We start from the raw sequence: 12,173 nt of genomic DNA, 5'->3' as shown, positions 1-12,173 counted from the left end.
GCGCTACGGCTGAAAAGCAGCGTATTAACTTCCAGGAATAGCGTCGAACGTTGTGCGTCGCCTCGCGTGACGCCGGAGAGGGGCGTGGCTATTGACAAAGTGTCAACTCTGACGGCCAATCATATGCTTCTTCCCACAGGGAGTGACGGAATGGGTGGAACGTCAGAGGGTGTAATTACGCTGAAAACCAGCAGAGGGAAGCACTTTATTTACACACAGCTTATGTTATCCGTTAAAAAAAAAAAACGCAGCAGTGTTTGTATCTGGGTTGTTTTGATCTTTGCACGGGCGTCATTTTTTGGATAATCACTAGAAAGTTCTATAAAATACGATACTTAAATATCTGCTCTGCCTTTGAATCCGGTCTAAGACATGAAGAAACCCAGAGAGCCATGGAGAGTAGATTCTGTGTTTTGAGCGACACCGAAGACCTCCAAACGCTGATTTCAAACACTGACAACCATCTACACTTCGAACGGTAACTTGATATCAGCTGCTTATACGTTGGACTTTTGGGGGGGTTATGTCTATTCCCTGGAGGATAGCTGGACATCACTTACCATTGCATGGCTTGTTTTGTCGTTGCAAGCTAGCAAACAAGTGTTTGCATAGCATCAGTTGGTTAGTGGTGAAGCCACCAGCGTCTCTCAGCATGACCCCGTCCAAGTCATCGGTGTAACAAACACTAGTAATATGAATAAACATATTCAAACTACCTCTGTCTAACCGCCTTCTAACTGCACGTCTCTTTAGGTCTAAGACGCTGTTTGAAGAAATCCGTGCCTCGATCAACAACAATGATGAAGAGGACCGCTCCTTCTGGAGGCCTGTTCTGCCTTGGGGGGGCGTCTTTACTATTAAAGCCGGACGGAAGGCTATATCATGCACCCCTCTGTATGTCAAAATCAACCTGAAGAACACCTGCACCATCGATGGCTTCCTCGTGATCCTGTATGTGATCCTGCGGGACAACCAGGGCTTCCCAAGGGAGCTGGCTGTCTTCCTGGGCAAGGAGTTCGTGGAGTACTTCCTCCGCTTGATGGACTCCTGCAACTACACCACAGTGAAGATGCTGTGGATCTGGGACAGGATGTCTAAAAGACAGTACCGCTCTGAGATCCACAAGGTAGCGCTGGAGATCGACCTGTTCGGCAACGAGCACGAGAACTTCACAGAGAACCTGGAGAACCTCATGTCCACCATGCAGGTGAGTCTGTGCACCAACTGGAGCTGCCCGGCCCGATTCCAGGAGGTCATCAAGACTACAATCAACATCAGGTAACCTGCACACTGTGGACTTTGGACACCAACGATGTCAAATGATACAAATATCCATTATGACCCGTAGAAAGCCCTTGTCACCACGTCAGCTGGTGTACAACTGCATGACGTGAGAGTGTCTTAGATTTCCTTTCTCATTGCTTTCCACCAGCCCTCCTCATGAGCTGCCTGACAGAGATCCTATCCAATCGGCCGTCGACGTGTTCTTCTGCTCCAAACTCCTACTCTGCTCCGAACTGGGGTGAGATACAGGGAGGGTGTCATCGTCTTCTATTTGGGTCCAGTCTTATTCCACTTCCTTGATGAATTTATAAACTTTTTTTTTTTAGGTGTGATGGTCTAAGGGAATTCTCGCAGAGGGTTTTCTGCCACGGACCCCCACCTTTTGTCATTCTCAACATGCAGCAGTGGAAGTCAGAGGAGCTGTCCTATGTTCCTTACCATCTGGCTCTCTGCCAGCACAGGTATGGAGCTTCCACAGTGTGTTTCTATTGTACATTTTAGGGAAAAAATACTTGGCAAAGTACAGCTCAACCTGCCATATAAAAAGAGCAAGTTTCTCACTGCACCTGCAAGATGAAGTATCTATAGAGGAAAAAGATGCTTCTTCTTCTACAACGCTGTACTCCCGCCTCTCTTTGTCTCAGACCAAAGAGAAAAACATCTTCTGATTTATGCTCCCACTTTGAGTTTCCTGGACAGAATTGACAACTCTTTTCTCCACAGGTACTTACTAGAGGGCGCCACACTCTTTAACAAGGAGGAGCATCACTACTCCGCAGCCTTCCAGATAGATGGCTGCTGGATGCACTATGACGGTCTGAGGAGTGACAATCTGATCCTGTTACACAAGCCGCCAGAACTCCTGCTGCTGTCCTCTCTGGTCTACATCCGTGCCTCCGAAAAGTGAACCCATCAAGTGGACACACAAATGAGCAGGAGTTGCACAATGCACAAGAGTGAAAGCCTTCATCCACCCTTACTATGCTTATTTTGTCATTACCCCACTGATGGCATTACATTTCTGTAACCTCTATTATCGCATCATTTGTTTGACTTTAATTCCGGTCAGCTGTTATTTTCCTCTGTTAGCAGTTAGAGCGCTAAATGACTTTTGCTCCATTTCACCCGAATGCTTGCAGAAAGCTTACTGTGCAAAATGGAAATTGCTTTTTTGGGGGCATGCTTGGAATCCAAGAATATAATGGACTATAATAGTTCTGGGTTGATATGCAAATATGACAGCGGCAGTGTGTGACAGGATTTTGGAAACATGGTTGTTAGATGGGTTACTCATTGAGGGTGCATATGTGATTCAGCAGCCTTGTATATGTACAATATTGATTGTACACTTGCAATGTTAATGGAAATGTATACAGACTGTATACATTTCCATTAACATTGCAAGTGTACAATTTTGGAACTTTAATTTCACATGTATGCATATCAGCCCTTTCCCCAAATTATACTGGTGCTTTTTCTAGTTACAATGTGGTCTGAGGATGAACAACCAAACAAGGTCGACATCCATGTCGGATTAACTTCTTTTTGTTGTTAAGATGCTTAATTGTGGGCAAGTGTTTAATAGAATGAATGAATGTAAAAAAAAAACTTCTTAAAGAGCCCTATCCCCTTTAATATATATTCATAACGGTTGAGGGCAGTGAAATATTTATTTTCTGATCCAAGCTTTCATATTCCTGTCCATACTGATAAATTCAAGTATTTTAACACTAGTCCAGCACACACTGCAGTAGCCAGGAAATGTGTATATTTACATGCTTTTTTATAAAAGTTTTAAACCTTAAATAACTGGTTTCACACAGTGCCTCTGCCAAGAAAAGTTTGTGAAAGTTAACCCTAAAGTTAAATCCTTGATTATTATCAGTTGTCAATTGCTGTTTCTCTATGCAGAATACAAATACAGATATTTTGGAGTACACTTGTATTGATTTATTTTGTCGCACTTGTATTGCATGGATGTGTATAACAGGAGCCACATAAAAGCAGACAGTACCTTTTAAGGCAGGCATTTATTTTTTAAACTGGGTACAACTGCACCACACAAACTAACTGAAATGTATGTAAAATGTATTCAGTCAAAACATGATAAAATGTGAAAAGCTACCATTTCTACACCTAAGGTTATCTTGTACTTCCAGTATTAATCCACAGGATATAAAATTCAAGATCATCACCTTACTCCAGACGCACAATGGGAAATGTAAAAGAAGCAGAGTGGTCATTTGGCTAACATTGACATCAGTTTCAAAGTATTTTTCTTTCAGACACAAACATTAGAGTGGCAGTCCATTGCAGACCAGGTGTTAGTCATCCATCTGCTTTCTTTGAACAAGCACTTTGGTGAGAGTGGTGGCAAAAACATGACATTGGTTAGGCCATAATGAAAATGCGTACAAACTCAATTTCAACATCCCTTCTTTTTGCAGATTCACGTTTGCAGATTTTCATCAGTGTCTCTCCAAAATGAATTAAAGTAGTTTATACACCTCAGAAATCATGACACTATATACAGTATAACATTGATGTCAGACGAATCATGACAGCAGCACATAATTACGCCTGCGTGATTTGTGCTGTGGCTGTTAAGTGACAACCAGAATCTAGTACAACAGACAGAATTAGCAAACAAAATCCTGTTACAAGACACAAACTATACAAATTATAATTACAAATACAAAAAAAAATCATTCACAAACTAAAATAAAATGACATATTTGGAGAAATAAACTCGAGTTACTCTTTCAAAATAAACCAGAAATTGAAAGTAAAGTACTCTATATGGTGACGCAAACAATCTGCAACAAACTAAATGACAAATGTCATTGACCTCTGTAGTAATGGTTTTACCAAGTCATTTTACAAACACAGCACGTTTAGAATACAAGCAAAGGAGTGCGCCTTGTCTCGTGTTTACAAGACATGTGGTGAAAATGGACATCGATTATAAATAATAAAATAATTGTGAGTAATCAATCTGAATCTGCCTCAATAAGCATATGCCTTGTACGAATGAACCAGCATGCACAACACAAGACGTCTGGTGGGATGAGGCAAAGTCAATGGTACCATTTGATGTTTCATCAGACGTCCACATTACCCGCCAACAGTGTGAATCAACAGACATGCCATGTAGGGTTCTGTTACAGCAATATGAGATGCCTTGGCTTTTTAAAGAGACAAACACATACATATCCATCCACGGAGAGAACAGAAGTCTTATTGCATTATCTAAATGCCATTATCCTAAATTAAAACATATGTACAAATTACAATATGTATCAAATAGTTTGGTAAGTGCAATGCTTGGTTAAAGTTTCCACTATGTGCAAACATCAGTGCACAAAGCAACTCAAGACTAGACTTGAACATTAAGTGACTCGACAAAACACAACACACCTAGCCTTTCATAGTCTAGTGGCCTCTCTATTGCTGTGCATTGCTTGACCTATCCGTTCGCCCAGCCCAAGGCTGCACAGAGTGACACCCTCAGCCAGCCTGGAGTGAAACACACCCAGGGGAGCACTCGTCTCTCTCCCAGGACACAGGACTGGTGACAGTGGGAACATGGCCTGAGTTGGCTGGCACAGCCCTTGGTGCTTTATCATCCATCTACATATGACAGCATGGAAGAATGTCATGCTAATACATTAGCAATAAGGACGAGAAGAACATTTTTCAATTGTGGCACACGAAGGAAACCCTTTCTAGCACTGGAGGGCGGAAAGATGCACAAAAAAAAAAAAGGTCATGTTTTGGCACTTCACATGAAACTGTGAATGGATTACTTCAAGCCAAAGCTCACAAGCAAGACCTTGGCCACATGAGGATCATATGTTGGTGGTAGTGAGTTGGTGAGTTAAAAGTGCAGGTGTCAGACCCAATCACAGGCAGAAAAGGTCTTGTTCATAGCCAAGAGTGACATTGTACCAGAAACAGGCATTGAGATAACGACAAAGCATGATCATATCCAGCAACAGGGACAATGTGAGGAAGAGGGATGCTAACTAGGATATATTTTACATTAAAAAGGAAAATAAATAACAGGCCAAATATAAGAGCTCATTTTCAGAGTTTTTTTTTTTTTTTTTTAGATATTAATGGAGGATAGAAGTTTGTGGTTTTCCAACTACAGGCTTCCCTTTCAGTTTTATTGCATGGTTGGGGGGGGGGCGATTAAACTTGACGCATTTACATGCGCATAAATCACATAACAAAACATCTTACGCAGTAATGTAGCAGAAGCTGAACAGAAGTTGACCTAGTTGCGTGAGGCAACACAGACAAACAGCTGAATCCTGAATCCTAAATATAGCACCAGTTGGTATTGTGTACAGACCAAAGGGTGAAAAGAGGGCCACGGTCGATTTCAACTATTGTTAAGAGTGCCAAGTGCATGACCTGACTGTAGGAAGATGTAACAGAAGCAATAACATGGGGATTTTTAAATGGCTCCGAGGATGCAGCAGAAACTAGTGACAAACTCTCAGGAGTGTTTGTCACTCACCTCTACACTGACCCTAGGACTCAAATTACACACACGTCTGCACGCACACTAGTGACCCAGTGCAGAAAAACATTTACAGGCAATGCACTAGAGGATATATTCATATCTATATATTTTATTTAGACTATTTACAAGAGAGAAAAAGGCAGCCCTTTTTGAAAATATAAAGATTTCAACTTCTCTTTTTTTTTTTGTGAAGCACTGATTTTGATGCAGAACTCCTGCTTTGCTGAGCCCAAGCATCAGCTCAGCACCCAGACACGTAAGAAAACAAACAATCCTATCCGACATGCATGTACCCCTCGAGCATACACACGGACATACACACTACATGGCCAACAACCACATATTCATACAAATACACCAGCAAACTGCAGTGTTCTACAAAATCTGAACACATGGTTCCAGTTGCAGCAGGGAAATTAATAAAAAAAAAAAAAAAAAGACTTGAGTGTTAAACACAATTAATGGCATAAAGGAAAACAAAAATGTCTGCTAACATAACAGAATTTTGAAACCAAAAGAATGACACATTTTCTCCCACAATCCTCTGGGAAATGGCTCAGAGTCCTCATTGTGGTCCAGCAGCAGCAGAGCGGTCGTCTCCTCGTGCCCGTGACAACAGCTGTCCGATCATCTTCTCTGTTCCACGCAACTTTGCAGCTTTCTTATCTCTGCAGCCATGTCTGTGGCCTGTGGTCACCCTCTAGCCAGCCAACTAGCCCGGCACATCCATCCACCCAGCAGGCTCTCTCTCCTCTGGTGCTCACGTTGGTGTGCAGCACTACTCTGCACCTGGAGGATGAATGTGGGGGAAGAGGAGGAGACAACAAAAAAGAAATGTCTTTGTGTCTAAGTTCGCTTATGGGGTCCTAGCTGGCTGGGCCATGGGTCAAAGGGCAGTCAGGCCAAAGTTGCAACGGCTATACATCATGACGCTCAATTCCGACCAGCTGTCTGAGATGGGGTTGTAGCGCTGGACAGTGTTCAAGTAGGATGTCCCGGAGTGACCCCCTACCACATAGAGGTAGTTGTCCACGATGGCAGAGCCCACACCTGCAAGACGATGTCACAGTCATATGGAGATAATTACAAGGGTTTCTCACCATTTTATGGATGCAGTTACCTCAATAGTCAAACGATACAGTCTGCATGTACAAGCGAGATCACGTTTTAAAAAAGGACCATACCAGTCTAATTCTGACTTCTCTTTATTAGCCTTATTAGTTTCCCCTGTCTTCAACACATTGTGTGCATCAGGGTATACCTAAGTAGCTCAGCCTACCTGTTTTAACTGCCATTCATGTTGAAACGGTGTGAAAAAAGTACTCTACAAGAGTTTTACGTCTAGACAATCCTGGGTTTATGAAATTCAACGTTGTGAAAATCACTGCGTTGTTTAATTTATCTAAAATGACTGTATAATAAAAGCCATTAAAACGTGAGCATTGATATCAAATCAAGTCTGCATCCGAAGATAGCAGGTTCTGGGTGCACTTGTTGTTAATGTCCGGCTGATTCTAGTTTATGTAACTAGCCCGGGTGGAGCTAGCCGGTAATATTAAGTTCAAGAGAGTCACACTCTCAGCACAAGGAACACACACAAGGTTCCCTTGGCTGCATCCCATTGGCCAAAGTTTTTCTGGCTGGCTCTGATTAGACTTTGTAAACAGGAAGCGGCGAGATAAACAATGCTTGGTTTATGATCCACAATTCAATGTAGGTTAGAGAACAACTTGACAACATGTCCCAGTATGAATATAAGGGAGACGTACTGGGAGAAGTTGAAAATCATTCATTATGGCACAACTGTTGTGCCGTATAACAAGCCTAAAATTCAAGCAATCGTTGACCTTCTTTATACTTTGTCCCGCCCACTGGGCTTCCCATGACAACAGAGCAAAGAGAGCCATTGGGCTGAATGTTAGAACGCCTTGAAAAAGGAGGTGACAAAACCAAAAATCTCAGAAATCACGCAATTTTGGTAGACATGGAAGAGGTTTATGTGAGGGGGATGGCCGATGTTGTCGATGGACAATGACATGCAGTAACACTGGTATGGTCCTTTGAGCATCTACGTGAAGTCTCTTCAGATAATACCACTAAGGGTTACGAAAACCCTATTTGTAAAATCGTACAAATAGGGGATTTAGCTAAAGTATGATGTAAACTCACCAGTGCGTGGTTCATTCATTGGCCGACATGCCGTCCACTGGTTCTGATGCGGATCATACCTCTCAATGCTCGACAGGTGCACCACTCCGTTGTGACCTCCCACCACAAATATGAAGCCGAGCATGACACCTACTCCGAAGTTGATCCTCTTATCTGCCATGGGGGCTACCATTTCCCAGGCATCCTTGCTCGGGTCGTACCGCTCCACACTGTGTGGAGAAGATGCAGCACAATTAGCGAAACACACAATGGCGTAAAAGCCCAAATGTAAAATTGATCCGACCTCCCAGCCACCTGCAATTCCTCGACAAACCACAAGCCAAATGCTGTGAAAAGTTTCAATAAACAATTTGTATACAGGCGTAAATGCAACCATAGTTATCTTGAAAATCAAATGTGGTATTCTTTGGAATTGGCTATTTGTAGTTATTTGTCTACAACACAGAAAAACACGTATGCACTCCCTCATAAGATGCATTTCAGGAGCCAGGAACTTACGCCACATGCAAATTTAATTGTGAAATGGTGTACTTGATTGGATCACTATTAAGTAATGTTTAAATGTTGTTATTTTAAGCTATAAGAAGGGGACAGCAGTTCAGGTGGTCACGCAAACACCCACAATGTAAAAAGTAACAGAGCCACAAATGGCAGTAGTGAATTGCCATATTTGACCAGGTTCAAATGAACCTGACGGCAACTAGAACACTAGCAATCAGGGATTGTTTTGGAGTATGCAAGGAGATATAACCCATTGGGGAAAGAAAAAAAAAAAAACAGTCCCCAAAGACTCTCTGTCCAAACACATTCTCCTGAGGGGTTTCAGGAGTCAAGGAAACAAGCAACAGAGACACTGCTCTGTGTCTCAAGAGAGAGAGAGCCACAGCAACAACAGAGGTCTAACCAGCAGCACACAGTCAGGCACCCTCTTCATGAAACTTCTGTAACCACTTATGACTCCTGTTCAATCATCCACAGGGCACTGGCCATTTTCTCAGCCACACTTGACATCTTCCACTTGATTATTAGTTATATTAAATGACTAACATGACCTTGGGAAAGAAAGCCAGGTTAGGAGGCGTAAAATAGCTTCAAGCATTTCACTGAGAATCAAGACCGTTCTAAAAAGATGTGGCAGAGCATCACAACTTTACATTACTGATGTCAAATGTTATCTGGGAGGAGCCAGGAAAGGTTAGTTCTATATTTTGATCCTATGTGGCTTTTTGCAGTGAAAGGTTACAGATGAAGGAACAGAGGTGCAGCATATAAAACATAGGACTGAGCTACAGAATGATTCATTACGCCTTGTTAATTCTCGAGTAATCAACAAACAAGATATAGTATGTGTCAAATTGTTAAGTTTTGGCACTTTCAAGTTCGATAGTCATATCAATTAAGTTACAAGTTACTCCAAATTTACCATTCCTAATGTTTAACAGCCCATAACTTACAGTATATTTCCAAACAAAAAGATCTACTCAGTGTTTTTACCTGTTCATATGGGCTGGACCATAGCCTCCAATAGCATACACCATGCCATCCAGCACAGCAGTGGCAAAGCAACTGCGGGACTTGGTCATGGGTGCCACAGGCTGCCACTCCTTTAACTTGGGGACGTATTTCTCCACCGACTGGAGGTAGTACTGGCCGTCGTAACCTCCAAGGGCGTACAGCTCGCCCGCCAGGACCACTACCCCAAGTGTGCTGCGGCACTCGGCCATACGCTCCACCGAGGACCAGGTGTTGCTTTCGGGGTCCCAGCTCTCCACTGTGCTCTCGTGTCTGCGATAACTAATGCCTTGTCTCATGTGTGTGGCGATGCCTCCCACCACATACACCTTGTGGTCCAGGACTGCCACTCCAAATTCATATCGGGGTACACTGAGAGGCGCCAGTCCTATCCATGAATCTGTCCGAGGGAAATACATTTCTATGCTGCAAGAGACAGATATGATCAGATTAGTCTTTGTTTGTAAACACATAACATAAAAGGCAGAATTATTGTGTTGCCATTCCAATGATGCTTAAATTATTATTACCTTTCTAATGTTGCAAAAAGTCCAGCCTTGCCTCCTACTGCCAGCAGCACCTTTGGAGCACACCTGGGCCGTGCCGACAACACAGTCTGATAGGAGAGCCGGTGCTCAGGCATAAAATGATATTTGAGGGCCTCATTGAGCAGGTGCTTGCATGCATGGTCATCTCGTATAAGGTGGTTGGCTTCATATAGGCGAGTGAGAAATTTGACGCTGAGAAGTGGAAGGCGAACACAGTGCAGCAGCTGAGACAGATGCTGCTGTCTCTCAGTTACATCGTATTTGATCCATGACTCCAGGGCATAAAATACAGTCTCTTCTGTAACCACCTTAAGGCAGTCATTGGATACAATTTCATCCAACTCCGCCCTCGTCAGTTCAAAAAACTCCTCCGTTAGACAAACTTCCTCAAAGTTCTCACAGATGAACTTGGTTGCAGCCAGGCACAGGTCATGACAGCCGTACGTCTCTGCAAAGCGCGAGATGCCTATACAGTTTCCAGCATCCAGCTGGCTCTCTAAGAAGGAGCAGCACTCCTTAACTACCAACTTAACCTGGAGTAAATCGGCAGCCGGTAGCAGAGATTCCACTGTCTCTTGGGAGATAAAGACCGTGCCAGTGTACGCATATTCAACAATGGCCTAGAAGAGAAAGAATAAAAGAGTCACATAAACAATATGGTAAACCAGTTAATCAGTACAGTTGATAATGTGTCTGCTGGCTCCAAGCATACCTGCAAGGCAGTCTCATCGATGCACTGGAATTCCACCTCAGAGGTCTCCTTTTCTGACAAGTTACCCGTGAACATGGCCTTGAAGTAAGGGCTGATGCTAGCCAGCACTACTTTGTGGGCATGGATCTTGGCATCACCCACGCGCAGGACAATGTCACATAGTTCGTGATCCTGCCGCAAGAGCTGGAGGCCTTGCAGCAACTGCTCCGAGTGAGGCCGTTTCAGACTGGCGAACATATAGGACTGGTCCTGCTGGTCCATCTGAGAGCAGGAGGAATTCACATATCAGTGCAATGTTGACATTTTGTAAAGACTACAGATGCAGTGGAAATGTCTATTTACTGACATGTGACCAGGAGCCAATGGAATTACTGAAGACCCTGTCAAATTATCATCTTCCCCCCCCTGAGACGGCAAGCCTGACAAGTCAACTAAACATAGGCCTGTGCAACATGACGTAATTACAGCACACTTTAAGGAAACATGCCTGGGTAGTATGATGCGTTCAACAATGTTTTTGTAGTAATAGAGCAGTTATCCTGAGCCGATTCGTTAGCGGTCTCCTGTAAGACAAGCTAAAGAAGCATGATCTTCTTAATCCACTGCTAACTTTAATTTAACCGACCGTACCGGCTAGTAACGGAACGTGAAACATACATGTTGGGGTTAACCTCAAGCTGCATTCATGATCAATGAGCTGTGCATTTATGCTTTATGACATACACTCACAATAACGTTAACTGTTCGTTTTGTTGACTCGGGCCTTGCTGGCATGATTTCTGAACGGAGAACATGGTCAGATCAAAACTCGCTAGCTAACCCTAACCTCTTAGCTTTTACAGCAACATACAGCTAGTGCGCTAGCTAACACACTGTTAAAACCCAACAGCTCGGATTTTGCAGACATTTTCCCCCGGATAACACATTTATATCAACATCGACATCCAATGTCACCACCGTATCGTCAACAATGTTCACTTCCAGCAAATACACATTGACTATGTCTGTTTCATTGCACAGCAGTCGGCGCAGGTTACCTGCTAAAAATAAACACGGTTACTGTGGCTAGCTGCATCATTGATTGATATACAGTAACATGGCTGACAGAAACAAAACGTGACGTTATAGCTAGCTGTCAAATAATATTCGTATGTCCTCAAATCGAGCAAAACCAACCTGTAACCTATAGACCGTCTGGTGTGCCGTTGTAATCACCGATTTTGCAGTGGCAGAGCTCAGCGACGACGACTGGGAACCCTGGGCGGTTATCAAGAAAACAACTTACTGCCAACCTAGCCACAGAGCTACAGATGAGCTCTTATAACAACGACCTATCAGAGCAGCACACCCACTTCCGCTGTTTTCAAAATAAAACGATATCCACAGCTATAAGGAAGAGCTATGTTCATGTCAGCAG

General features: G+C 43.2%; 2 protein-coding genes across 2 annotated transcripts; one reads left to right on the top strand and one right to left on the bottom strand.

The window, feature by feature from the left end:
• Window positions 1–230: 230 nt before the first annotated feature.
• On the top strand, window positions 231–2,606 carry dorip1 (dopamine receptor interacting protein 1). Its single transcript, XM_084013622.1, has 5 exons — window positions 231–478; window positions 754–1,278; window positions 1,433–1,522; window positions 1,611–1,745; window positions 2,008–2,606. Exons 1-5 carry the CDS (start codon window positions 393–395, stop codon window positions 2,189–2,191), a joined length of 1,020 nt encoding a protein of 339 aa, XP_083869748.1. The 5' UTR covers window positions 231–392; the 3' UTR covers window positions 2,192–2,606.
• A 639-nt stretch (window positions 2,607–3,245) lies between these two features.
• klhl28 (kelch like family member 28) lies at window positions 3,246–12,072 on the bottom strand. Its single transcript, XM_084013599.1, has 6 exons — window positions 11,933–12,072; window positions 10,757–11,017; window positions 10,027–10,664; window positions 9,479–9,922; window positions 7,985–8,193; window positions 3,246–6,865 (listed from the first exon to the last, which is right to left on the bottom strand). The coding sequence occupies exons 2-6, from the start codon at window positions 11,015–11,017 to the stop codon at window positions 6,702–6,704; spliced, it is 1,716 nt and encodes a 571-aa protein (XP_083869725.1). The 5' UTR covers window positions 11,933–12,072; the 3' UTR covers window positions 3,246–6,701.
• Window positions 12,073–12,173: the final 101 nt, after the last annotated feature.

Source organism: Eutrigla gurnardus (assembly GCF_963514095.1).
Source record: "Eutrigla gurnardus genome assembly, chromosome: 7".
Taxonomy (NCBI): Eukaryota; Metazoa; Chordata; class Actinopteri; order Perciformes; family Triglidae; genus Eutrigla; species Eutrigla gurnardus.
Note: the sequence above shows the minus strand (reverse complement) of the source record. Positions and strands in the feature narration are given on the sequence as shown.